The sequence below is a fragment of the Camellia sinensis genome, chromosome 4 (assembly GCF_055761805.1).
Source record: "Camellia sinensis isolate YWXY chromosome 4, ASM5576180v1, whole genome shotgun sequence".
NCBI lineage: Eukaryota > Viridiplantae > Streptophyta > Magnoliopsida > Ericales > Theaceae > Camellia > Camellia sinensis.
Window position 1 is genome coordinate 100,773,954 of NC_138964.1, and position 27,214 is coordinate 100,801,167.

General features: G+C 36.1%; 1 protein-coding gene across 3 annotated transcripts; it reads right to left on the reverse strand.

The window, feature by feature from the left end:
• Positions 1-348: 348 nt before the first annotated feature.
• LOC114315627 (Ubiquitin-conjugating enzyme family protein) lies at positions 349-27,214 on the reverse strand. 3 transcript variants are annotated; one of them, XM_082925413.1, is made up of 12 exons: positions 27,011-27,129; positions 23,492-23,549; positions 21,213-21,278; positions 21,014-21,081; positions 20,698-20,731; positions 20,428-20,497; positions 19,731-19,788; positions 19,436-19,564; positions 5,535-5,626; positions 1,059-1,143; positions 766-844; positions 349-600 (listed from the first exon to the last, which is right to left on the reverse strand). In XM_082925413.1, the coding sequence occupies exons 3-12, from the start codon at positions 21,256-21,258 to the stop codon at positions 521-523; spliced, it is 741 nt and encodes a 246-aa protein (XP_082781539.1). In that variant the 5' UTR covers positions 21,259-21,278; positions 23,492-23,549; positions 27,011-27,129; the 3' UTR covers positions 349-520. The 3 variants fall into 3 exon arrangements, with proteins under 3 accessions (XP_082781539.1, XP_082781540.1, XP_082781538.1); XM_082925414.1 differs by lacking the exon at positions 23,492-23,549 and having other exon boundaries at positions 21,213-21,267; positions 27,011-27,214; XM_082925412.1 differs by lacking the exon at positions 23,492-23,549 and having other exon boundaries at positions 27,011-27,202.

Below are 27,214 nucleotides of genomic sequence, written 5' to 3' on the forward strand. Positions count from 1 at the left end.
AGAGCCCCCGATATTGTGTCAAGAAGTGTGAATCAGCAGAGGACTGGACATTTAGTGATTGATGAGGGTTAGGGACACATTGGACCCCTGGACCACCAAATAATTGTTTTGTATAATGTTTAACTTTTATTTTAATATGTTCTAAAACAAAAAAAAAATTAAAAAAATAAAAATTTAAAGTTCTATAACTTTTCTCAAAAAATACATCAATCAGTTATCTTCAAATGCTCAACTGCTCTTATGACTTGACTCAAAACAATACAATCTAAGTTAACTACTACTCTAGCAAATCAAGTTCACATCACTTTCTCACAATAATAATAAAAATAAAAATATAATACAATAAAATTTAGAAAAAAACCTTGATGAGCTGCTCATACATTTTCTCTTCTCTCAACCTAAAGCTGGTTAAAAGTACATGTGAAAAGAAGGCTAAAATTGTTCACAAAATTATATCGTACCAGACATGCCTTGTAACCAAATTACAATGTGTCAAACTACAAGATAAATAGTGTTCCTTTTAATTGCCTATTTTTGATGAGTGAGCGGATGCATCTGATTTCTCGGCCAGATAGTGCTCAAGCATATCATCTTCATCATCTGCCATTGCAGCAAAGATATTAGATTTTTTTTTTTTTTTTTTTAATTTTTTGATGGGATTTAAGCATCATGTTCATGCGCAAGCATGTAGGTGCAAAAAAGCATGAAACCTATCCACCCACTAACACACTCAAATTTATGGGCACAGTGGGAAGTGAGAATCACCTTCAAAGTCTTCGTCGTCAAAATCGATATCTTCCTCATCTTCCACATCAGATCCTTCAGCAATTTGTGTGGCACCTTTCTGCAGAAGAGGAAAAAAACCTCTCAAATGTCAAATATGCTCTCTCTCTCTCTCTCTCTCTCACACACACACACACAAATGAAATAGTGCACTTAATTGCATGTTTTTAGTTGCACATTCAATTTTTGCAAAACTAGAAAGCTAGAGTGTAGCAGCCACATTTTTCCATGCATTTACAATACAAGGGGACAAAACAGTTCAGAAGAATAAGTACCAGACTAGCTCTTCCGCTTTCAAAATACTGTCTGCCTGTGAGCCTCTTTTCCTTGGGTGCAGATAGTGCTGACTCGGGCATTAGCCTGAGAGTTGGTGCATGGTCACTTGTCATGAAGATAAAGGTTGCTAGCAAATAAAAAACAGTAATCTAGTTGAATTAAAAAAAAAAAAAAAACATTGATTAGTATTGTTCAAGTTTCTAGGACAACGTCCAAAACCGCTGTTGACATTGAATATTAGGCTCCATTTGGGTAGACGTGTACTTCAAATCAAGGGATTTGAAGATTGGATTGTATAAAAATATTGAAAAGTTAGCTATTATAAGTGGACAGAAAAATTTAAAAAGATGTATTTTAGTAAGACCTTTCTAGCTAAAAGGAGAATTCTTAGCATAATTTCAAATAACTACTTTTATATAGGTATTTCCAAATGCATCATGATAAAAACTCTTTAATATGATCTTGAAATACTTGGGTAAACTATTATATCTAAATTTAAATTACTCTTCTTACTTTCTCCTTGACTGATTAATGCCAAATACATGCATTTCAAATCCATAAATACTTATTTCTTTTCCTGCTTTTGACTCCAAATTTTGAAGTTCATCATGTACATGGTACAAAAGAAGGGGATGTTCAGCATTGCATGAAGTTAAGATCACTCTTCTATAATTTATATACCGAGTATCACTGTTCCCTTAAGTATGGCAGTGTAACAGTCAATAAGAAATGAAGTAACTGCTTGAGCCAGCAACCAATCCAATGTCCTACCCTCATTTTCAAAGGAAAATATATACATATATATATATATATATGTATATATGAAAGGAAAAAAGGAAGCCTATTTCTTCTTCTAACAATGATACCCAAAAAATAAATAAAAAAAGACCCACATTTTCAGAAAAGATTTTGAAGAAAAACCAATATAATAATAATCCTACTAACTCAAGTTTTTGCTTGAGATCTCATGTTTTCAATTATCAATTCAGCAAATGATGAAGGACTTGATTTTGTTTTTTTAATCCTAAAAGTTTTAAAATCATGGACTTTTTTGGAAGGTAAAGAAGGGAAATGATTGTAGTTTCTCACCTAGGTGAGAAGAGAAAAGGAAATGATTGTGGTTTCTCCCCTTCTTGTTAGATGAACAATGATTAAAAGAGGATACATGTATCTTTTTAATTTATTTGCTTTGTATTTAGAGGGATAGTTTAGGTATTATAAATTTTTCTAAGTAATTTTGGTTTTCTCAGAACTGAAGGTTTGAATGATTTACCTTTCTCACCATTTCTCACCTCATTAATCATCCAAACAAATGATAAGAAACTTCATTCTATCCATTTCTTTTCTTTTCTCACCAAAGCCCACAATCCAAACAGATGTATTACATAATTTCCTTGTTAGAAGAGCTTGGACAAAAACAAATAGACATATGACATAAGCTCAAGTATCTGATGTTCAAATATGAGAGATTGTTTTTATTATGTTAACTAGAATATAATTCTAGAATCAAGCAACACCTCAAACATGCTTTGCTGAACAGAACATTTAAGACAAAATTACAGCGGAAACATTTTAATTATTTGTAGGTAGTAGGTATTAGAGGTGGTCAATTGTGGACCTCTAGGAAGATGGCAAGCAGGACTTCAATGGCTAGAGATCACCAGAAGCAGCGGAGGAGAAGACCAAGGCAGCCTTAAAGATAAAGGGGGTGACATTGAAAGACCTTGAACACTTAGTTATGGGGTTGTTATGCACAAGCTATACAAGTGTTGTGTTGTTGCGTGGCTGCATACATGATGCCTTTTTTATAGGCTCTAGGAGTATGGGAGCTCAAGTCACCTGTGGACAGGTGGCAAGTTCTACTCAACAGGCTGGTGACATCAAGCGTACTGCTACATCCTATGATTAAGACCTTGGGAAGGCCGCATCATAGGAGTTGCAGTGATATCTTGGAAGGTGTATCATAGCATGCAGCAGGCGTGAGTGTAAGGTCAGTGTCCCCTCTCTCCCAGTAGTCAGGGCATAGCTGTCTTCCTTGGAGGACAGCCAGGCAACCTTGACAAATCCGTGATCTTAGTCTCCAATCCACAATCTTCTGATGATCCCAAGCAGTGAATGCCTAGGCCCTACTCCTAGCCTAGGCTACCAAGTGATGGCTATGATAGTAGTAAGCAGAGTAATCCCAACTTAAGGAGTGAGTGAATCCACAAGGGAGACTTATGCAAAGCCAAGGGCCAAACCATGTTGTTGGGTGGGAGTGACTGAGAGAAGGAGGTGATCACTCCCGAGCATTCCCTATGAGAATGAGGTATGAAGACCCATGGTGAGCCAAGGTTCTAAGTGAGTCGTGGTGCTCCAGAGTTACGATGTTGCTGAGCGAGCTATAGCTGAGTGAGTGAACTTGGCTTCACGACATATATGCTGCGAGCCATGCATCGAGCTCTTCATACTTTGACTCGTTCAGTTTGGAACTCTTGCCTGAGAAGCAACAGTGTACTCAGCTGCCAGTGAGCTGAAAAGACATACTTGTGGAGTGTATGCCCCGCTTATACTAGCATACAACCCCAATTAGTCCCAGACATCACAGTGCCTCAGGGATCAGCTAAGTGTCAGGCATGTGGTATAAGTACCCACAACTATTAAGTGAGGAAATCTAAGTTGAACATGTGAAAGAGCAGTCAGTGCAGATATTTTAAGTTCAAGCCAAATTGAAATGCAACACCTAAGCTTATGATGTAGTCCATAAAAGATAAGGGTTTGCCCATGGTTCATGTTTATGGTTTCATGTTTTGTTATTGGGTCTATTATAGTAATATAGTAACAACATTGTAGTACAAACCATATAATAACATTATAATAATGTCTGAGATTGTTTTCTTGTAATGCTGTATTTCTGTACTGTTTTTCTTTTCTAGGAGGCAGGATTACAGTAGTGCGTTTATCTTGGTAGGAACTTCAGCATAGGAATGACCCTAAGAGGTTGAGATATCAAATGATGAAGATGTACCATCTGTAATCTCCAATATTTCAAATGAAAACCTTGACGTAATTTTCATTATTTTGTTGAGTCTACGAGGTAAATATAATGGAAGCCCTTTCATTACCAGTATTTTGTAATATATGAGAAGATATTAGCCTTATTTAGAACTATGGTTTCCCTTTAGATAAGTACCTATGACTCTAAGCTGAAGTATACAAGTGCCAATGCCAGGCTTCCCATTCTGACAGTATAAAAAGTAGTGTCAATATCCTTGGAAGTTGGAATATAAAAGGATCTTCTTAAGCTCCGCTGTTTCTGCTGAGGCAAATTTAGCGCCAACTCTTGGACTGATAACAGTTTAGGCAGATAAAGTTCTTTAAACAATGACCTCTGCAAAGGCTGCATTTTAGAGTAGAGTCAGTTGGCCTTGGATACCACTTCTGTAAGGCTAGTTCTCAATGAGGTACTCCAGGTGGCTCTAGTAAATCCAACATGGACCAAGGACGAACTGAGGCATTGCAATCCTCCATGATCTCGAGTGCCTATCTCTCACTCTCTCTCAAAGTACTAAGCTACCGGCAGCTCATGCAATCTCAGCCATAGTCCTCAATTTGGGGCCCATAAAATATTGGCATATCTTGGTTAGCACTATGCCTACGTGGGTACTTCCTCACCTTTGGAAGTAGGATTCCCCAAGGATAAGTTGCACTTGCACAAGCGTGGCAAAAGTTTTTGCAACTAAACTGGATTTCTTTTCAAAAGACACCAAGTTAACCATTCCAATAAGTATCTTGGGCTTTGCTCCAACAACATTATTTACCAATTTACCTCTCAAAAATGATTGAACAAAATTGTCAGGTAATGAGTAAAGTGGTGTTTGATAACCTAATTTAGCACTTAAAATTGAATGTATTAAGCAAGTCCGTTCGATAACCACGATTTGTATCATTTAAAAATTTAAGTGACTAATAATTAAAAAAAATTCAAGTTTTACTATTCTTACTTAATACAGACTAAATTTATAATTGCTTATGCATAAATATCGACGTGCACTGTTATTATTATCTCACCACTACCACCACCGCAACCACTATTACACCCATAGTCCCACCGCCGCCAGCCACCACCATCACTGCCACCACCACCATTGCCATCATCGTTACGGGCAATCATTTCACTACCACCACCACTAACACAACTCTCCACTTCCACCTCCACCACTGCCACCACCACCGCCACCACCACCTCCACAACATAAAAATTCAAAAAGAAAATTTGAAAATAATAAATTTCAAATTTCATCTTTGTACATATGAAACAACTTATTATAGTTCAGTACTTAAATTTTTATGAAACAGTTTTTTAGACTAAAAAATTTAACATTCAGTTTTTTCGATACTTAATTTTCAGTTTTCAATTTTATCAAACACCACCTAAGTGAACGTTTGTGTTGAGAAGAAGAGTAGATCAAAGGTGTGCAACTCATGAAACTTACTTGGCTCTTTCTAGCGCTAACTCTGCTTCAAACCTTTCTCTCCATGCAAGAAATGTATCAACAGTAACTGGTTCTCCATGGGGTATAATTATCTGAAATCAAAATACGGGAAGAAAAAACAAAGAAAACATGTGAAATCAGTCCAATAATGGTAAAATTGTATGACAGAAAATAAGGCAAAGGAATGCCGAAGCAATATTCAGAATCCATTCACTTTAAATTGCACGAAAATACATGAAATGCAGAGAAAGCCAACATGTAACACTTCAAAGCTTTTTGCTAGATATTTATGATGCTAAAAGCTTTATATTAATAGACAAAACGACTAATAGTTAGTTGAGACCAAAGGAAAGACCATTATCTTATTACTTAGACATATCACCATGCTAGACGTACTTTGGCCTTCTCATCCCTAGTATCTTTTGAATCATTAATAAGGCAATTGATAAAATTTGGAAGCAAAACAACTTATTGGTCAAGAGACTATTAGCTTGAAGTGAATTTATTATTATTAGTTTGATAAGTTTAACTAGAAGTGCATTATCTTTGCAATGATAAATTCAATAGCCTGATTTCTTCTGACCCAGAGGTGAGGTCACTAAAATATAGAAGAATAATTAAAAAGAATAAACTCTCCAACCAAAGGATAATGGTAAAACTTCGAATACTCTAATACCATACTAATCAAAATTAACAAAGCAACTCAGATTCAAGAGGAGAGTAAACTAGTAAAAAGACCATATTAATACTGATACATCAAAAATGTTTTAAAATATTTCTAAATTTTATTTCTATAGTTATTAGCCTTTATCTAGTAATTAGGAGTTTTGATATTAGTGGATTAGTGTCTCTTAGGTAGTGAACTAGTACATGGTATTAGCAGGTTTTCTAGGTAGTTCTACTTCCTTGCATTTAAATACGTTGTTAAACAATGAAAAGGATGTTGGATGTTGAATGTTTTTGAATTAATTGTGAAGTTTATGGAGATCTGATTCTCCTTGAATTGAACCAACAGGAGGTCTTGCCCCCTCAGAGTGGGTCTTCTCTCTACCTCTTCTTCACTTCTTATTTTTTATTTAATTTATTTCCAAAAGGGTACATGATGCAAACCATAAGTTGCTCAAGGAAAAGCAAATTCAAAGATGCAAGGAACTATTGAATTTGGCTTGCATTCAAGACTAAAGGCTTGTTTGGTTTGTTTTTGGGAGAGTTGTTTTTGAAAAAAATTTGGGAGAGTTGTTTTAGAAATTTTTTTGGTTTGTTTGGTTGTATATTTTGAGAGATAATTTTTTTGTGGGAGTTTGGGATGATTTGATATTTTGGAAGAATTTAGTAGATGTGTGTGTGAGAGAAAAAGTGATTGAGAATGAGAGAGGAGAGAGAAAAAGTGATTGATTGATGTGTAAGAGAGAGAAAGTGATTTTGAAAATTTTTTGAGAAAAATCTCAAACCAAACAATTTTTGAGAAATTTTTTTCTAAAACTCATCTCTCAAATTCAAACCAAACAAGCCCTAAAACTCACGGGAACTTGCATAATTTGATTTTGAGTCATTTTAAGTCCTATTTATGTTTTATGATTTAGTGTCAAGAGTATTTTGTAATTTGCAAAATTTCTGGAACGGTTCTCAATAATGGGTCGTTATGTTGACCCATGGGTCTTGGTATTGGTTTAATATGTTTTTGAGTTTTATTTGCTATAGAAGTTAAAGTTTTTTAGTAGTTTCCTCTTTCATTTTAGTAGTTTCTGTTTTGGTTGTAGTTGGTAAAGTCAATCTCTTAGTTCTATATAAAGCTATGTATTGCTTCTAATTCAATAACAATCAGACTTTTATATAATTTTTAGAGCTTTGAAGCTTTCTTTTAAGGATTGTGTGATGCAATCAAACCTAGGTGTGATGCTTTAAGGGATTCTAGGAGTGATTCCTAGTTTTCTTCTTCTTCTTTTCTATTACTGTTCAAAGATTACTATTTACAACCTATAAAACAGTCTTTATTTGCCACCAAATTCATTTCTTCATAATCCCAAACCTTTCACAACCAAACCCAAAACAACTCTTAGCATTATTTCACTATAACCTAACCCTAAAATCAGCTTAAGATTGCTTCAAACCTGAGTGTGCTGTATCAATACATATCAATTGGTATCAAGGCCGTTGAACCTTGGCAATGGCTATACCATAAGATATCTTGTAACCAATTCACAAAGATTTACCATGGATTAAGGCACTCATCTTGAAAATGGTCCAGAGAATCAAACAATTTACAGAAGCTCCAGATTCGATCAAAATGTTGATCAAGGGAGAAAATTTGGAAGAGAAAAAGCTTGATTCTCGTTGCATTGAAAACAAGTAGTTATTGGTGAAGATTCTCATCCGTCCTCTCGTCATGTTTTCTTAGAGCAAGATGTGCAAAGAGGAGTTTTATCAACTACGCTATGCTGGAGATCTTCGAAGAGCAAGGCGACAATGACTTCATGTTTATAGAGATGATCCCTCTCCATTTATTCATTCATTAGCATATGAGACCTAGGTGGAATTTATATAACATTTGTGTTTCAGCCTAGAGGGAAAGGTTGAATATAAAAGGGGTAGAAATGATAACATTAATAAGTCCGTGCCGGTGTATTTAATATACATCCGGCTAAGGGATGGTAGATATAATAATAATATGTATTATTTACATACATATAGAGTATTGAAATGCAAATAAAGACCGAAAAAGTTTGTGCCTGTGTATTTACTATACATCCAGCTAAGGGACGATAGATATATAATAATATGTATTATTTACTTATATATAAGGTACTGAAATTTAAATAAAGACCGAAAAAGTCTGTACCGGTGTATTTACGATACATTCGGCTAGGGAAGATAGATATATAATAATATGTATTATCTACATATATATATAGGGTACTGATGAAATGTAAATAAACACCGAGGTGACATGATTACCGATTTTGGCAGTCATTCTGGGATGTAAGGTGGCTACCTTGCCAGCTTCATATTTGGGTTTACCTTTGGAAGCTACTTTCAAGGCGAAGGGTTTGGGATGGGGTGGTGGACCGTGTGCAGCAGCGGTTGGCAGGGTGGAAGCATCAATATTTATCAAAAGGGGGTCGGCTTGCGTTGATCAAGAGCGCTCTTTTGAGTATTCTGACTTATTTTATGTCGGTGCATGTGATTCTAGTGTCAGTTGCAAAGCGAACAAAGAAGCTACAAAGGGATTCTTTATGGGGTGATGGGAGGGAGGGGTTTCATTATCACTTGGTAACGTGGGATCGAGTTTCTAGTCCGAAGAAAAGAGGGGGTTTGGGGGTTCGAAGGTTGGTTACTTCTAATCTGGCTCTTTTAGGGAAATGATTGTGGCGTTTTGTGAGGGAGAGAGAGCGGTTGTGAAGAAAGTTGGTGGTGGCCAAATTTGGGTTGGATAGAGGTGGGTGGTGTTCAAGAAGGGTGGCTCAATATCATGGCCAAGGTTTGTGGAAGGGGATTTGGTTAGGCTGGGAGGAGTTTTGGAAGAGGTTGTGCTATAGGGTGGGGGTAGGGAATAGAGTTCGTTTTTAGAGGGATCGGTGGTGTGGTGAGCTACCTTTGGAGTTGTGGTTTCCTTTGATTTATCATATTGCAAAGGATTGGGAGGTGTCAGTGGGTGCTGTCAGGAGTAGATAGGGACAGTCGTGTGTTTGGAATATTCATCTGTTCATTTGCATCATGATGTCCAAGATTGGAGTTGGAATGTTCATTTGCATCATGATGTCCAAGATTGGGAGTTGGACTAGTTGGTGCAGCTTTTGGGGTTTTTGCATGGTTTGCCTTTTTTTTTTTGGGGGGGGGGGGGGGGGGGGGGGGGGGGGGAAGGGAGAATTCTATAGTATGGGATTGTCTGAGGTCCAAAGGAATTTTTTCAGTGTCTCCGTATTATGGGGCGCTTGTGTATGACGTTGCCAATTTGTTTCCTTGGAAGTATGTTTGGGTGGCGGGCACACCATCCAAGGTGTGTTCCTTTGTTTAGACGGCAACTTTAGGGCGTATTTTGACTACTGATAATTTCATCCGTCGTCGGCATGTTTTGGTTAATTGGTGTTACTTGTGTTGTGGTGATGCGGAGACGGTGGATCATTTATTTATTCATTGTCTAGTTGCTTCTCAACTTTAGATGTTAATTGTTGTGACCTAAGAAGTATGGACACGGACACGGACACAGATACGGATGAGGACACGGGCACGGATGCAAACATGGGACACGATGATCTTTAAAAAATGGGGACACGAACACGGCAAAGACAAGATAATTTCAATATTAACAAAAACTAACTCTAATTCTTTTTTTCTTTTTTCTTTTTAAAAAAAAAAAAACACTTTTAAATTGACACTTACAGTTTATGGTCTGGTTTGGTTTGTATCTACAGATACAATTTTTGAGAAAAAATCCCAAAAATTTGTTTGGTTAAAAATTTTTGGAAAAAAAAATTCAAAATCACTTCTCTCTACTGCACATCAATCAATCATTTTTTCTCTCTCCTCTTTTTTTCACATCCTACACATCAATCAATCACTTTTTCTCTCACACCCATCTAATCAATTACAAAAAATAAAAAAAAATTAAATCATCCAAAATTCCAAAACTCCAAAACCATTATCAAAACATACAACCAAACATGGCCTATATATTTTTTTATGGCTGATACATTAAGTATTTAAATCTAAGAAAAAAATAATAAACATTCAACATTCATCAAAGTACTAAATAAAATGAGGGAAAAAAACAATTTGGCATGTCCCTAATGTGTCCCCAAAGTGGCCCTTGAAAATAAATTAATTAAATAAGGGGACACGCCATGTGGTGTGTCTCATAAGTATCCCCAAAGTGTCGGTGTGTCCCCAAAATGTCGGTGTGTCCAACACGGATGTCAATGCTTCATAGGTTGCGACTTTTGGTTTGGTTTGGTTTGGTTTGGTTTGGGTGCGGTTCTGTGTTGGATGTTTTGCAAAGTTAGGCAAAGGGTTGGGTTGGGAAGTGACATCAGAAGGCTTGGATGCTTGCTTCTCATTGCTTGATGTGGTTGATTTAGTTTGAGTGGAATAGGTAAGTTTTCCAAGGGGTGTCTCATTCGGTTTCTTGGTTAGAGAAGCGGCTTCTCTCGGTGTTATATAATTGGGTTATGGGATTGGTTGATCCAAATGTTTTGACTTTTATAGATTTTGTGGATGATTTGATTTCTTATTGAGCCTATATGAGTTGTTTTTGCATTCTTTGCATCGTCTTGATGCTTTACTAACCAAGTTTGTTCATGTATCCAAAACAACAAAGGTATGTTGGATGTTTTCTAAATTTATTTCTTGCAAAGTTTATAAAGGTTTGATTCTCCTTGAATTAAACTGACAAGAGGTCTTCTCTATCTCTTATTCACTTTTTTCTTTTATATTTAATTTATTTCCAAAAGGGTTTTATCAAATACATTAATCATTATTAAATGAAACCACTTCTAAATTATTCGAGGACAAAAATTAAACCCTTAGAAAAGATAAATTACTCTATAACCAAAAAGAAGGAAATTTTAACCAAAATATGTTAAAAAATTTTGTTCAAAAAGCAATTAGGTTTAGCAACTTCTCCCATGTAATCCTCCAACAACTTTAAAACAAATATTGAACTGAGTTGTGGTAGAAAATTATGGCTTGTTGGATTAAATAACCATGTAATTAGTGGTACGCATTTTATTTTGTTCTAAAGAGAAACAAATTAATGATGTGGGTACAAGTGTCCAAACCTCCTACATGGAATGCCACGTCATCGTCGTACCATCACCACATCATGACCTCCATAGGCTTGGATCTGCATGTCAGCCTTGTTAAGGTAACATGTGGACCAATCACATATTTGCATATGCTCCCCTCCAAGGTTAAGTGTCACGAACTGACAGTTTGACTTCAGCTCGCAACTATTGCATGTGGCATGGCACCCCAACATGGCGTGTTGGCCCCAGTAGTCCAACGCGCGCCAAGCACCGGTGCACGCACACCTGCCCATGCTTGCACACCAGAGGGTGTCAAGCATGCCTTTATGGCATTTCTGTAAATTCTAATATTTGGATAACATTCAGAATTATTGGATTATTTCATGTGACTCCTCAAACGTGTGGGGATGTGTTAAAACCTATCACCTACTTCACCCACTTAAACCTACTCCACTAAACCTAACCCACTACACCTCACCTACTCCACTAAACCTAACCCACTACACCACTACCACCTCACCTACTCCACTAAACCTAACCCACTACACCACTACCACCTCCACTTCACCTACTCCTTACCTACTACACACTCACCCTCTTCTATATATAGGAATCATGAATCATTGTAATAGAAATCAATATATATCAATCAATAATAATACATACAATTTATTCTCTCTCTCTTTCTCTATACATTATTTCTTACATGGTATCAGAGCTGGTTTAAAACCTAGTATTTTCGCTTCCCCGGCGGGCGGCAACCTCACCTTAGTCGCCCGCCGGGCCTCAACCTATTCCCCTGATAAAATCAACAAAGATTTGTGCAACTGTAGTCATGTGTGAGGCTGATGGAGAAGAATTCTTCACCTCATATGACGAGACAGTCAGGAACTGGAAACACTGCAACATTCTGCTCTGGAATTCTGCAGCAGCTAGATTATAGCTTGGTTGAGTGCCAAGCTTTGGTTCTTCCACCCACTCTTGAACTTGCCCAGCAAAGTGTGAAGGTTCATGCTTGTGTTGGAGGGACTAGTGTGCGCGAAGATCAGCGCATTCTCTCCAGTGGGGTTCATGTTGTTGTTGGTACTCCTGGTCGTGTGTTTGACATGTTGCGGAGACAATCACTTCGCCCTGTTTGCATCAAAATGTTTGTCTTGGATGAAGCTGATGAAATGCTGTCACGAGGTTTTTAAAAATCAGATCTATGATATTTTCCAGTTGCTGCCACCCAAAATCCAGGTTGGGGTGTTCTCAGTTGCTGCCACCCAAAATCCAGGTTGGGGTGTTCTCTGCCACAATGCCACCAGAGGCTCTTGAAATCACCAGGAAATTCATGAATAAGCCTGGAAAGAGAAAAAGCTCATGCTAGGATTTGCGAAGTGATTCGCTGCAGGAATTTTGGCTTTGGATGAAACCCTTACCATACTCCACTCATTCTCTCCAACTGTTCTAACTTTTTATTTTTATTATTATTATTATATCAAATAATCAATGCACTCATGTTCCCCACTAACAGTGTCCACTTTTGACCCAAACCATTTTCAATCCATCATTTCTCCTTCACCTTTTGCACCCCACTCACCGACTCTCTCTCCACTTTATCACATGGGTTTGTCCCTCTCTCTCCTCCATTTGATTTCAAAAAATCACTTATTTTTATTTATTTTTTCCAAATCACTTTTCCGCTTTTTTAAATACCCCACTTTATTTTGAAACAATCGCACTGATGTTTTTCATATAATCCATCTATAAATATTTTTTATCTATTTTCTTTCTCCCTTGTTTTCTTTCATTTTATTGTTATTTTTTCAACAAAACACTCCCAAAACAAAAACAAAAACAAAAAAAAAAAAAAAAAACAACATTTTACAAACTTGTCATTTCTTCATGTCGGGGATCAACCCCGATCAGCATTTTACACCATAAAAAAAATAAAATAAAATAAAAAATAAATAAAAATAAAAAAACACAAAACAAAACAAAACACAACCAACACAAATCGGAACAGTGGGATTTTTCTTCTCGCCTATTCCGCCGGTCTTTTCTTCTTGCCTCCGTCCTGGGCGGCCCTTACCGGTGCTACCTCTGTGTTTCCCGCACCCACTCCACTGGGCATGATCACTACTCCCTGCTCCTCCACTGCAGCATATGGCGGACCTCCAAATCGGAACATAACGGTGGCCTTCCGCTTCAGTTCCTTATTTTCCGCCTTTAGCACACTTATCTCTGCTCGCGCATCCTTATACATGCGTTGGAGCAGAGCCAGTTGGGCGTTTAGCTGCTGCACCTCATTTGTCCTACTCTGCAGCCGGTGCGACAAGTTTGTGACCGCAGTCATGGTTTCCACACATGACTTCAAAGTATACTGATTGGCCTCCACATCCGACTGCACTGCCATTCTTTGCTCCACCGACCGCATCGGAAAGTTCAACGGAGCAAACTCCGGGGCGCTTGGTTGAGGTTCCAGTGCCACCGCACCAGTTCTCTCTCTTGTTGACTCGTTGAGGTCGGGAAAGAGGGTGAGCAGTCCGCGGGAAGACGAAGCCATTTTTCTGGGCTACAAAGTGTTCCACAGTTTCTCTCTCCGCAGAGGCAGAGTTTTTTTTAGAGAAGGGTTGGTTTCAGAGGTTTCAAAATGGTATGCCTCAGCCTCAGCCTTCGTCTTGGTTAAATAACCAAGGCAGCCACGCGTATCGCGCGCCACTTGACGCCAGACGACAAACGGGCGCGCCAACCAAGACACTCACGTGCCTCGCCATCATGTCTGGCACACCTTTTGATGAATTGGGCACGCCTTTTGATGGCACGCCTTTTGAAAAATTGGGCACACCTTTTGAGGGTGCAACTTCTACAAGGGTCCGACAAGACTCTGTAAACTGTCCCGACATTGATTCCGGTTAGTTTCTACAAGGGTCCGACAAGACTCTGTAAACTGTCCCGACATAGATTCCGGTTAGTTTCTACAAGGGTCCGACAAGACTCTGTAAACTGTCCCGACATTGATTCCGGTTAGCTCCTTCATGGGTCCGACAAGACTCTGTAAACTGTCCCGACATTGATTCCGGTTAGTTTCTACAAGGGTCCAGCAAGACTCCGTAAACTGTCACAACAACTGTCACAACATTGTCTTCTACATCGGTCTGACACAACCATCCAGTGTCCTCTACAACGTTATGACACCACCATACAGTGTCTTCACCATCGGTCTGACACGACCATACAGTGTCTCCTATCCTCTTTTCTTTTATGTATTCGTCTATTTTCTTATTTTGTTACTCTCTCCAAACTCAAGTTGGCTAGTTCCTATCCCCCTTGAGTTTGCGGGGGGCTGTTAAAACCTATCACTTACTTCACCCACTTAAACCTACTCCACTAAACCTAACCCACTACACCTCACCTACTCCACTAAACCTAACCCACTACACCACTACCACCTCACCTACTCCACTAAACCTAACCCACTACACCACTACCACCTCCACTTCACCTACTCCTTACCTACTACACACTCACCCTCTTCTATATATAGGAATCATGAATCATTGTAATAGAAATCAATATATATCAATCAATAATAATACATACAATTTATTCTCTCTCTCTTTCTCTATACATTATTTCTTACAGGATGTTTCCTAGTACCAGACAGAAACGGGCTTAAGATGCTATTATAAGGGGGCATGGTGTGCTTAAGACTGTCTCCCCAACCTGTGATGGGTTACAAATGAGTAACCTGTGGGCAACCACAAGGCGGGCCTCTGACATACTATTGAGAGTTGTCTTTGGTCTCCATGTGGGTTTGGGAACCCCAAGGCCAGTGTCATCAAGGGGCATGAGTGTTGATACTGTGCGCTAGTTCCTAACAAGAGGTTCGGCATGCACTCGCTATGCCGCTCATTGTAGAATATTGTGGTGTCGTCTTGGATCGAACAAATTGGGCTATCAAGGCATGCCATCATTAAGGCCTCGTGTGCCAACTTGTCAACATAGGCTTGGGTTCAGCCGTGAACACGAGGGTCATGTAACCTAACTCGCAGTTTGGTGACAACGCCGCTACTCGTGGGAGCAATTGAATGTCATGAAGCATTGCCATAATACGAGGCACATTGTTCGGAGCATGTGGGACGGCGGAATGCTAATTGTTGGATATTGACATATGTTGTCATGCTCATGCTACACGCTAGTGCAACGCCTCAAGTGCGCAATGACCCTTGGTGGATGGTTTAGCATATCAATGCGTGCAAGGATTTGAATTGTGGCCGCGCATGCGACCCCAATCACCTATGGCTATCTGAGATGGCGCAACAAGAGACTGTATTTAAAAGAGTGAAAGCTTGTCAACTAAATTGAGGGTTCTAGTTCGGTGCACAGTTGAGCAACATTGTGTTAGGTTAGTTATGTATCACGCTGACAGGGGGACACCTTGATTGAGTTGAACATTAATTAGGCGAGCGCCTTGCTCAAGGGTGAGTTTGGTGCCATGAAGCAACATGAGCCGTGCGCTATGATGCACAAACTTGGACACAGGACACGACATGCGGACAAGCAAATTTTAAAAAAACGCAGGGCACGACACGCTGTGGACATGCTCAATATATATAATTTGATTTATTATATGTAAAATTAAAAATTATATTATTTATTTATTTATGTATTTATTTTATTTACTTTAAAAACAAATATCATTCACAAATTAATTTTTTTTACAACTAAAAATAATCAAATTCATCAAAAATATCCAAAAAATAGAAAAAAAGAAAAAAAGGGGAAAACAAGATTTTTGTTCAAAAAAAAGGTATAAATAAAAAAGAAACGAAGAGAAAAAGTCGAATACAGAGAAAGAGGAGAGTGAGTCGAACACAGAGACAATGAGAGAGACAGTCAAACACACATAGCGAGAGAGACAGTCGAACACAAAGACGTATACAGAGAGAGACAAACAGAAACAAACAAAGAAAAAGCAGAACAAAGAAGAAAAATAAAGAAAAGAAGAACATACCTCAATCTAGGGCTTCAACAGGTTCTTCACCCTCTCTCTCTCTCTCTCTCTCTCTCTCTCTCTCTCTTCGATGGGTTAGGATTTTTCTCTCTCTTTCTTCAATGGGTTAGGGTTTCTCTCTGTCTCCAACATGTCCATAACGTGTCCAAGGGTGTCCTAAGCGTGTCCGACTGGAGAAATTCAAAAAAAAAAGGCGGTGGAGGGGAGCGGAGTGGGGGACACGCAAGGTAGAGTGTCCGACACATGTCCACCCCGTGTCCATGTCCAATACACAAGGTTCTGAAAAGCGGTTGCGGTCGCCGTAATGGTGGCGGTGACGCAGTTGCGGTTGCGGGGTGTAAAGGCCGTAACGTAACGGTTGCGGTAACCGAAACTGTGAATTTTTTTATTTTTAGCACAATTTAAAAAAAACTTATCGATACGCATATTTTTTTCCCATGATCATATTTATTGGGTTTAAAATAAATATTGATCAATTTTTGTAAATTTTTAAATATGATCCAATATATTTTATATTTTTAAATCACTATAAAATGAGTTTTTTACATTTTATTTTAATAATTAATGACTTTATATTATACAAAAAATCCATCATTAACTATTATATATAAAATAAACAATGACAAAAGTAAAAGAATAAATAAGAGCCTAAATATATATATATATATACATATTTTAACCAAGCCAAATAGATAATGACTACATTTATTATTATTATTATTATTATTATTATTATTATTATCAAACAATATATAGATAGACACACACGCAAATAAAATAGTTGAGTGATAGCAGCTGAATAGAATATCATAGGTTTTACAGTTTCAACAAATCAATAATATGTTCTTCATCTTCCCTCTTCTCTCTCTATCTCTTGCTCTTCCATCTCCTCTCTTTATCTTCCCACTTCTCTCTATCTCTCTTCCACCATTTTTAGCTTTTTTTTGTGTGTTTTTTGAAAAGAAACAGTTCGGAACCGTTACGTAACGGTGTGTAACAGGCCGTTACGACTGTGACGGCACCGTTACGACCACTACGGCAGCCGCTACAACCGACACACCTATGAATCTCAATCACACTGCAAAAGCGGCCGTAACGGGTGGCGATAACCACCAAAACCGTTACGTAACGGCGTTACGTAACGGTTGCGGCCGCTTTTTAAAACCTTGGGTGGGTTGATGGAAAATGTCATTTTGATCAAGATCCATCGCTAAGCCAAGGACCCCATTGGATTTTGGGCGAATTCTATCATTTAGGCTGTCAGTTTCAAGATTTTGCCATTTTTGGAAAGATTTGCAACTTCAACTACTCTTAGTATATAAGAGCATCTCCAATGCATGCTCCATATCTTCAAATATGGAAGATCCTCTCCCAAAAACAACTCCAACCCATCCTCTATATCTTCCTCCCAAATGGAGGAGGATGAATTGATCCTCCAAATATAGAGGGAGGATGAAAAAATGGAGGATCACTCTAAAACACTATTTACTCTTTTTTTATCTTTAATTTTGTCTTTATAACTTAATATGTATATTCAATATTTATAAAATTAGTTTCATTAAAAAGATATTAACAATACCTTTAAAATGAGACCAATATTAATTATATTTAACAAAAAATTAAATAAAATAATTTAACTTTTGGAGAAAAATTGGGTAAAATTTGAAAGAAAAGTGAGAAAATGTTCAAATTTTTGAAGAAATAGAGATGTATGATTGGAGTTGTTATAAATAATAAGATCCTCTAAACTCACTTTTTGAATAAAAAATATTATTTTTTTCCTCTATATTAGAGAAATAGAGATGTATGGGTTGGAGATGCTCTAAGTCATAAATCGATATTATCGTAGTAGCCTAACTTAGTAGTTTCTTTATTTTATTTCAATATTTCCAGTTTTGGTAATTTGTTTTGCTAGTTTAGGAACTACTAATTCCAGTTATTTCCAAGTAAATTAGGTTTGCTTCTACTTATAAATAACCATTGTAAGCCTAATGACTGATCTGTTTAGAGTATTAATACAATTTTGAGCTTTGACTCTTCTACCAACCTAGGGTATTTGTTTCGAATCAACCATTGTTGAGCCTTTATTCTCGATATTCCTTGTGAATCAACGAATCTAGAGAAGGATTGCAGGTTTTTGACTAAATAGCTAGGCGTGTTCAGGTTGTTTTCAAGCTTTTACTCTTCTTCCAACCTAGGGTAATTGTTTCAAATCAATTATTGTTGAGCCTTTATTCTCAATATTCCTTGTGAATCAACGAATCTAGAGAAGGACCTTCCTTCCAGTATTCTCTTTGAATCAATGAATTCTAAGATTGTTACCTTGCTTCTGCTATTTCGTGTTTCCCACTGCATCAACATTCACACAGGCAACCCGTTGCTTCACCCTTTCTAGCATGTACACAAGCAAAACACTTGCTCGATTGAGGCTTCCACTGTCTTGTCATTAAGGCTCCAGCCACACTACAGCCAGAAGTGTTACCCACAACTAGACCACCACATATATTCTAGAAGCCATGACATGACATGATAACTAATGCATATGCCACAACTCCATAAACTGTCCTACACTAGTGGTATAGGCCCCGACCTAGCCGACAAGCAAACACCACATATCAGGTCATTATTGCGCATCTTAAATAACAAAGGAGCTACTCTTGCCCTGTACTAACACTGAGGGTCACTTGCATGGCCATTACACACTCCTTGAGCACACACAAGTACCACCAACCAACATTGGCCATTGCACGCCCATAGCATCAGACAAGCATGCCATCCGAGTAAAGGCAACATCTTATTTGTAGCTCACAAGTAACACTACACCAACCTACAGCAAAGTACAAGGTGCTCAACACCAGACAGCTTGATATGCCATTCAGTCCAAGATGACATTCCCCATGGGCATAGCAAATGCGCATCCCAAACCTCATGCTATTGTGTCGGTACTGTTGCCTTGATGGCAGCAGCCCATAGTACTACAAAAACTACGCATTTTATGCATTATGATTTATAGTAGCAAATTATGCATTTAATAATTATAAGGGTTGGAATCTTGCAGGCAGATGGTACTTCAAAGGTGTTGGCCACAGCAACAGTATACAAATTTTAATTTAGATAGCATATACCAATTAGTAGGAGTCATAGGCATGACACAACCATACATCATCTTTTGCTGTCTCTTCATCTTCATTGTTCTCCATACCAGCATCTTGTGCAAATTTTTCACACAGCCACTCCTTAGCAGATGAAACTAGTGTATAGACCATAGCCATCCCAAGGTTTTCAGATGCCTGTAAAATACAAGTATTGGTCAAAATCTGCATGAATCAATTTCACATATACCAAGTTTTCGGCCCAAAGTTGTCACAAAAGAAATGTGCTTGAACAGTTGAACTAGATTTTAAATAAATGAAATGGCAAATAGCAAATTGAAACAGGAAGTGCTTGAAAAATTACCTCTTGCTCAAGCTTTTCTTTCAAAATCTTAAGATCTGCTCCTTGAATTCCTTTTAAACTGAAAAATACCACAATTATGGGCATAGGGAAGGCAAACATTCATCTCAAATCATATTAGATTTATTCAATGTAATTTGCCAGTATTCTAGCCGGAAAAGCCAATATTCTGAAGAAGGTTTTCTATAGAAACTGACAATGCAATAAAGGAGCAACACGATAGTTTTTTTTTAAAACACACACACACACATATATAAAATAAGAAAGCAAGTTGCAAGCATGCGACATTATGGAACTCAGCTGCTGGGGCTAATACAATAATCCATTTATACTTGGACAACACAAAGTTGACAACAGTTTGGCAAATATCAAAAGAGGCATAGAGTATGTTAGAGGACTGCATGCCGGATGCTTCTGAAATGGCCAATTATAACACAGTTGCAACTAAAGTAACAAAAAAAAAAAGGTAACTAACAGATGCTTTTTTCTTTTACCCAAAAATAAATTTGCAGTTGTAGGCAATTAAAAAACCACTTGTACTATTCAAATGTTTAAAAGTGATAATCAAGTTCAGAAAATTTATCCAAAGCAAGAAGTGTAACAAGAGGAAAAAAGGCTGAAAGAAAGTAAAACAATGAAGGACAATGGACAAAAATGTTACTTGCACAAGGATCTCCATGATAAAGATGCAGTTACCAACCTTTGCACATTCAGAAGTGGTGGTTCATCTGGATAATTTTCGGTATGTGAGAAAATTAAAGCCAAGCAAACTGCAACAAAAGTTCGAGGGCAACAACTTATGATGATAGGGGTTTAAGTATCCTAAAGTAGGAAATCAGTAAACAAAGCTCCAAAAAAGCAAACAAATTGAGCATCAATGATACTAAATATGTACATGTGTATACACAAAAATATGTAATAAAAAAGCAAACAAATTTTGCAAGGTATTGTAATAAATAAAATGAATAACCTGGAGTGGCAGTTGATTCGTCTGCGTCATCATCCTGTAAGCAAGGAAATATGTCAAGAAACTCTAAAAGCGTAAAACAACATTAGAATAAGAAGCAAGATGAGGATTGCCTTCTTGATTTTGTCAAATCCTACATAAGATTGTCATTGTCCTTTCTAATGTAGATAACACAACAAAAATTTCCCATCTCTGAGTGTAACGCTGTGTCAGTGTTTGTTACTCTAGGCTTATGACAGTGGCATAGCTTCAACTATGTAATGGTTAAGATTAATTGGAAATCTACAGAAAAGCAAATGGCACTAAGGGCAGTATGTACCTGTGGACATATTGTTATTTGGAAGCACCGATTAGAAGTGTTTAGTCCACTTTCACTAGAGTGAATTTCTGGCATTACAAAATCAATGAGAAAACAGCACTTCATTTATTAGTGTCAGGAACTAAGAAAAGGAAGATGGAGGATTTTAGCTCCTCAGCAATATATGCTCAAACATAAAATGCATTACAAATTTACAAACCTTTAAACTCATCCATAAGTATGGCTTCTAATGCTTCAATTTCCATCTCTTGCTCCTGCACATAGTCTGCCAAAAAGGTTTAGTGCAGATGAAATAACAAAAATAAAAAGCTCATCTTATACATATATACAAGGACAAAGCAATCTATTGGCCTACGGGGTCAATTATCCCTCTACTTTATGATATTTCTACAATGTATATGGAATGACCCCCTAAGTTTTTGAAAAATTCTTCTATTGACCCATTATTTCATGAGTATTCTTACAATGTATATGGGATGGTCCCTCTTTAAGTTTTTGTAAAAAAGTTCTATTGACCCTCTATTCAAGTCCTTACCTATTTGGCTTAGTCATCGATGAATTAACTAAACACATTCAAGATAATATCTCATGGTCTATGTTGTTCAAATGATATTGTTCTGGTGGATGAAACTAACCAAGAAATTAACATTTTGGAGAGAAGGAGAAGCCCTCAAGTCAAAAGGGTTTAAAATTAGTAAATAAATAAATAAAACTAAATATATATATGAAAAGTAACTTTAGTAACAATCAGTGTGTTTGGTTTTAGTTTTCTGAATTCAGTTTTCTGGAAATTAAGTTTTTTGTTTTTTTTGTTTTTTTTTTTTTTTAGTAAATATTTTTAAAATTTTAAGCAATTTTTTTACTTTTTTAGATGCACTTACTTAAATGTATGAAACTAGTAAAATATTTGTGAAAAAATATTTTCAAAAATTAATAAATACACAACAATACGAAAAATGTATTGAACTTGTATTTTTTATTTTTTATTTTTTGGTATTTAGTGAATTTTTTAAATATTTTTTTTTACAAATATTATACTTTTTAAGTGTATTTATGTTAGGTGTATCTAAAAATTAAAATAAAAAAATGCTTAAAATATTAAAAAAATTCAATGAAAACAAAAAAAAAATACGAAAAACAAAAAAGTAGAATTTTCTGAAAAGTGAATTCTGAAAACTAAAATCAAACAGAGTGAATAGAATTACAAATAATGGAGGAGTAAATATTGCAAGGCAAGGTATAACAAACTGTGAATATTTATGTTCTTAGGTTTGATTATTAATAATGATGGAGAGGTTGGAGAAAATGTGATCTATAGAATCAAAGTAAATTAACTCAAGTGGAGGAGTGCTTCTAGCATGTTACGTAATCGACAAATACCAACAAAATTGAAAGGAAATTCCATAGAACTGCTATAAGGCCAGCAATGCTTTACCTGATAGAACGTTGCGCTACTTAAAAGCAACACAAACGTTAATAAAATGGGTATAGCTGAGATGGAGATACTTAGATGTGTGTTAAGATTTAGAAAGACAAAATTGGAAATTATTATATTTGTGAAATGATGGGAGTAGCACCAATTGAAGACAAGTTGAGAGCGAACCGACTAAGATGATTTGGTCATGTACAACAAAGATGGTAAATGGAAATGTTATAGGGAGGGACAGACCTATATTAACATGGACTGTGACAGTAAAAAATGATATGAATTCATTTAATTTAACTGAGCATAGCCCATGACAAAGCGAAATGACGAGAAAGGATTAATGTAGCCAACCCTACATGATTGAGACACAAGGCTTGGTTTGGTTTGGTTTGGTTTGATCCTCTACTTCATGAGTATTCTTACAATGTACGTGGGATTGCCCCAACTATGTACCAAAAAATATATTTTATCAACCAATAAAATGCCTTAAAATGACAATCTAGTCTAAGATCCTAATTATATAACTTAATAATTATATCAAATAATTATTTATCAAAAAAATAATAATAATTATATCAAATAATTGAAATAATTATTAGAGAACGGTTGATATAGATCAATTCATTCTTATTAATTTTTCATAACCTTATTTAAGAAATTTTTCTACCAAAAGATTAACTTAATTTTTTTCACTACACTTACCTTCGCCCCGTTAAACAAAAATTTATGGCTTTGTCCCTATATATATATGGGATAAATTATTCAAAAGTGTCAACATAAGCAAAGAGATATCAAAGGGATGACGTTAGGCAAACTCAACCCATCCAATCAATCATCATGAGATAACTTCCATGATTTCTTAAATTATTGACACACAACTACCATGTCTATATCCCTTAACATCCTCAAATGATGGGGGGGGGAAAAATACCTAAATTTACAAAACAAATATACCATTGAAGCTTCTGGGTAACTAAGAGTTCCTCAAAATTAATTCACCTATCATTTGTTACGAAAAATAAAATATAAAGAAAAGAAAAGAAAAAAATTACCTATCAACACACTATACCAAGAAAAGTAGCAAACTCAGCTCACAAAATATTACAAACCCTTCAACAATCATCATCAAATTATCAAAAGAAACATCAGATATTACATTACTATAAAAAATCAATGCTAGAAAATATGCCAAAATTAAGTCTTCAAGATGAAAAACACAATCATCAAGCAATATAAACCACAAAATGTGTATTCTTAGAGTAACTAAGTTGATGAAAGACACAATCACCATTGAAGCTTCTGGGTAACTCACAATTAATTAGAGTTCCTCAAAATAAATTCACCAACTTACAAAAAGAAAATAAAAGAATACCTATCAACACACTATACCAAGAAAAGTATCAAACTAAACTCCCAAAATATTACCAACCCTTCAAACATCATCATCAAGTTATCAAAAGAAACATTAGATATTGCCAATCAAAATTAGATATTACATTACCATAAAAAAATAAATAAAGCAACAACCTAATAGTTTTTGAGGGATTACTACCAATCATGGTTGTTTGTTTTCCCTGGTCTGTAGAACTTACAAAAGAAAGAAACAATTTAAATTTATGAACCCTCATAGAGAAATATTTCTTGATCTTTAGATGAAAGCTGTAGAGACTCCCTTCAAGCTGCATAGGAAAACCTAAGAGCCCAGTCGAGAGACCAAAGTAATACCTTTTGTTTAAAAAGTTTCTACACAAAACATGAGGTGACCTTGATGTGAGCTTACTTTTGAAGTCCAATTGGGAAATCACAGACGTTGATTGCAAACAAAAAATGACATCTCTCTTTCCTGACCATTGACATGAGCGCCCTTATATGCAGGGCAAGTGTAAATTTGCTAGTGCCACCTCTATAGTTCAGGCTCATGAATTTATCAGGAGTTTTGCTCAATGATTCAATTTGTAAATTTTATAGGTTCCTTTGTGTAAATTATTTATATAAAAAAAATATATAGATTAATCTAACAATTGTATTAAAATGATTTTATTATATTTGTTTCCCAAAATATAAATTATACTTATCATTTTGAAATAAATAATCTATTTTTTAAGACAAATATAATGAAATTATGTGGCTATAATTATCAAATCAATTTTAACTTTTTTATGATGATTTACATAAAACCTATAAGATGAACATATCATATTATCAAAATAAGCTCATAGTGAGTTTATGAACACAAATTGTCCAATGCAGTCCACCTTGTGAACTAGAGACAAGCCAAGCTTCCCCACCCAACCCGATTATATTAATTAAATATTTTTTGTTTGTATATACCCATATATATTAAATTATATAGTTAATATAATAAGAGTAAATCACTACAGTATTCACATATATCTCATTTTTCACTTCTCTATCTCTTAGATTTGATTTTTTAATGATTTTTGTCCATCAGTATACTTTATCATCTCTCATTAGTATCTTCCCTCCTAAACGTGATAAACTACCCTGGCACTTCCCCACTCCTACCCTGGCACTTCCCCACTCCTACCCTAGCCCCACTACCTCTTAGATTTTCCCTACCCCAACATGAAACAAGACGAGAACAAGGCCACAAACCCAGTCCCACCGTGTTACCATTCCCTATTCCCTCCCCGACTTAAAAATAAATAAATAAATAACCACTTTTGTCCTTCTATTTTCGCTTCTCTCCACTTCAAAATTGACAAAACTTCTCCCTTTCTCCTTCAAATAAGTGACTCTATCCAAAATACCATAAGGTATATTTGATCCATAAGGCTCTTGTCTTGGCATCAAAATACCATAAGGTATATTTGATCCATTCTATACAAAAGCAACACTGCCAAGGGCAGAACCATGTAGGGACAGAGGGAGGCCACAGACCCCTCCATGTTTTTGAAAATTCAACTACTACCCTTATATTTCTTGATTATTTATAAAATATATAATAAGATGACTTCTATTTTATGAAAATCACTTATTAATTCTGTATTTTATCAGCATTTCATAATGTATAATGAGATTATCTCCAATTGTTTCACATTATAATTAATAGCATCAATTTTATAGAGTCAATTTTATTCATACAAGAGATAGGTGTCACTTTTTTTATTTCATTTTTTATATCAAAGTGGTATGCATACTTTCTAGGGTTAATTACATTTTACCCCCTTATGATTTTGCTCGAAGAAATTTACCTCCTTGATGACGGCCTTGAGATCGAGGGTGAAGCGCAGAAGTTACAGATTCTAGCTAAGTTAACCATGCATGTATAACACATTAAACTGAGCATGTGTGAATCTAGAAATATACATTTGGCAAGAGGTTAAAAGCCAACTTTTTGACTTTTAACCTCTTTTGGGTTACATCACCTCTCTACTTTTTTACACGTTTTTTCAAAAAAAAAGTTTAAAAAAAAAAAAAGCCAAAAAACTAACTATTAACCTAATGAAACTTTTGCCCTTTTTTTCTTTTCTATTCTTTTCTTCTTCATTCCCTCTCCTTCCTCTTCCTCTCCACAGAGTATCGGATACTTGAAATACGTACTGGGTATGTTTTATACATTCCTTGGCAGTTGGTATTCCATGGGTACGGGATGGGTACATCAGGGTATACCAAACTATGGGACATTGGTGGAGATAAGTTTAAGAGAGACTTATGTGTAGGTCCTAATGAGTGGACTTATTATCCAATAGGTCTTATGATAATTAATGATATTTTTCATCAAATACTATTAAAAAATGTCAATAATTGCTAATTTTCAGCGATAATTTGCAAATTTTGTCACAAAAAATATCACTAATTATAAGTTTTAGAGACAGTTTAAAAAAATCGTCGCAAAAAAAAGTCACTAATTTTCAACTTTGAGCGACTGTTTGAAAAATTCGTCACAGAAAAACATAATTAATTGTAAGTTTTAGCGACAATTTATAAAAATCGTGATAAAAAAGTCACTAATTGTTAATTTTTAGCGACATACTTTTTAACGACGATTTTACTAGGGACTTATTTTTAATAGTATTTTATGAGAATTAACTTCAACTATTGACCTATTGGTTGTTTACCCTAAGTTTAATTTATTAGAGAGTTCTGATTTATATGAAATTGCAAATCATTTACTTAATGTGCCAAACATGAGAGATGTATTATTCAAGGATGAAGTTGATGGAAGTGAAATATTGAAATCTTTAGACCATGCAACTATCATTCACCAAAAAATGGTTCACACAGCCTTTAAAATATTGCCAGACCCCAAAAAGCCAGTTATTTGAGATACTAATCATTCACAGAAACCCAGTACACACAGAGAATGAGCTCCAAATTTGCCACCGACCCAATACATAAATTTCAAGATATAAGTAGAAATCAAACCCTATATGTCACTTGGATAGAAGAACAACATAAACAGAGATGCAGCAAATGAATGAAAAAATCGTAAGCTGAAACAAAAACAAAAGAGTGGGATTCCAAAAACAAGCATGTGAGGTTCGATTTTGAATCATAGTACATAGAAATTGAAATCGAAGTGAGGAAGGGAAGAAGGGTTCTCTGACCTGTCGGCATGGTCGCTGAGTTTCTTCGTTGGTTCGGAGGGTCGGGCTAGAGGCGCCGTGTATGCGTTTTGCTTTTTACTTGCAGGGAAGCCCAATGCCAAAGGGCAAATTACACCTTCACCCACCAAAACAAACTTTTTCTTTTGGAAAAGTCTGGATCACAGAAGTAGGGTCAGTGATATAGATTAATTTAATAACAAAAAT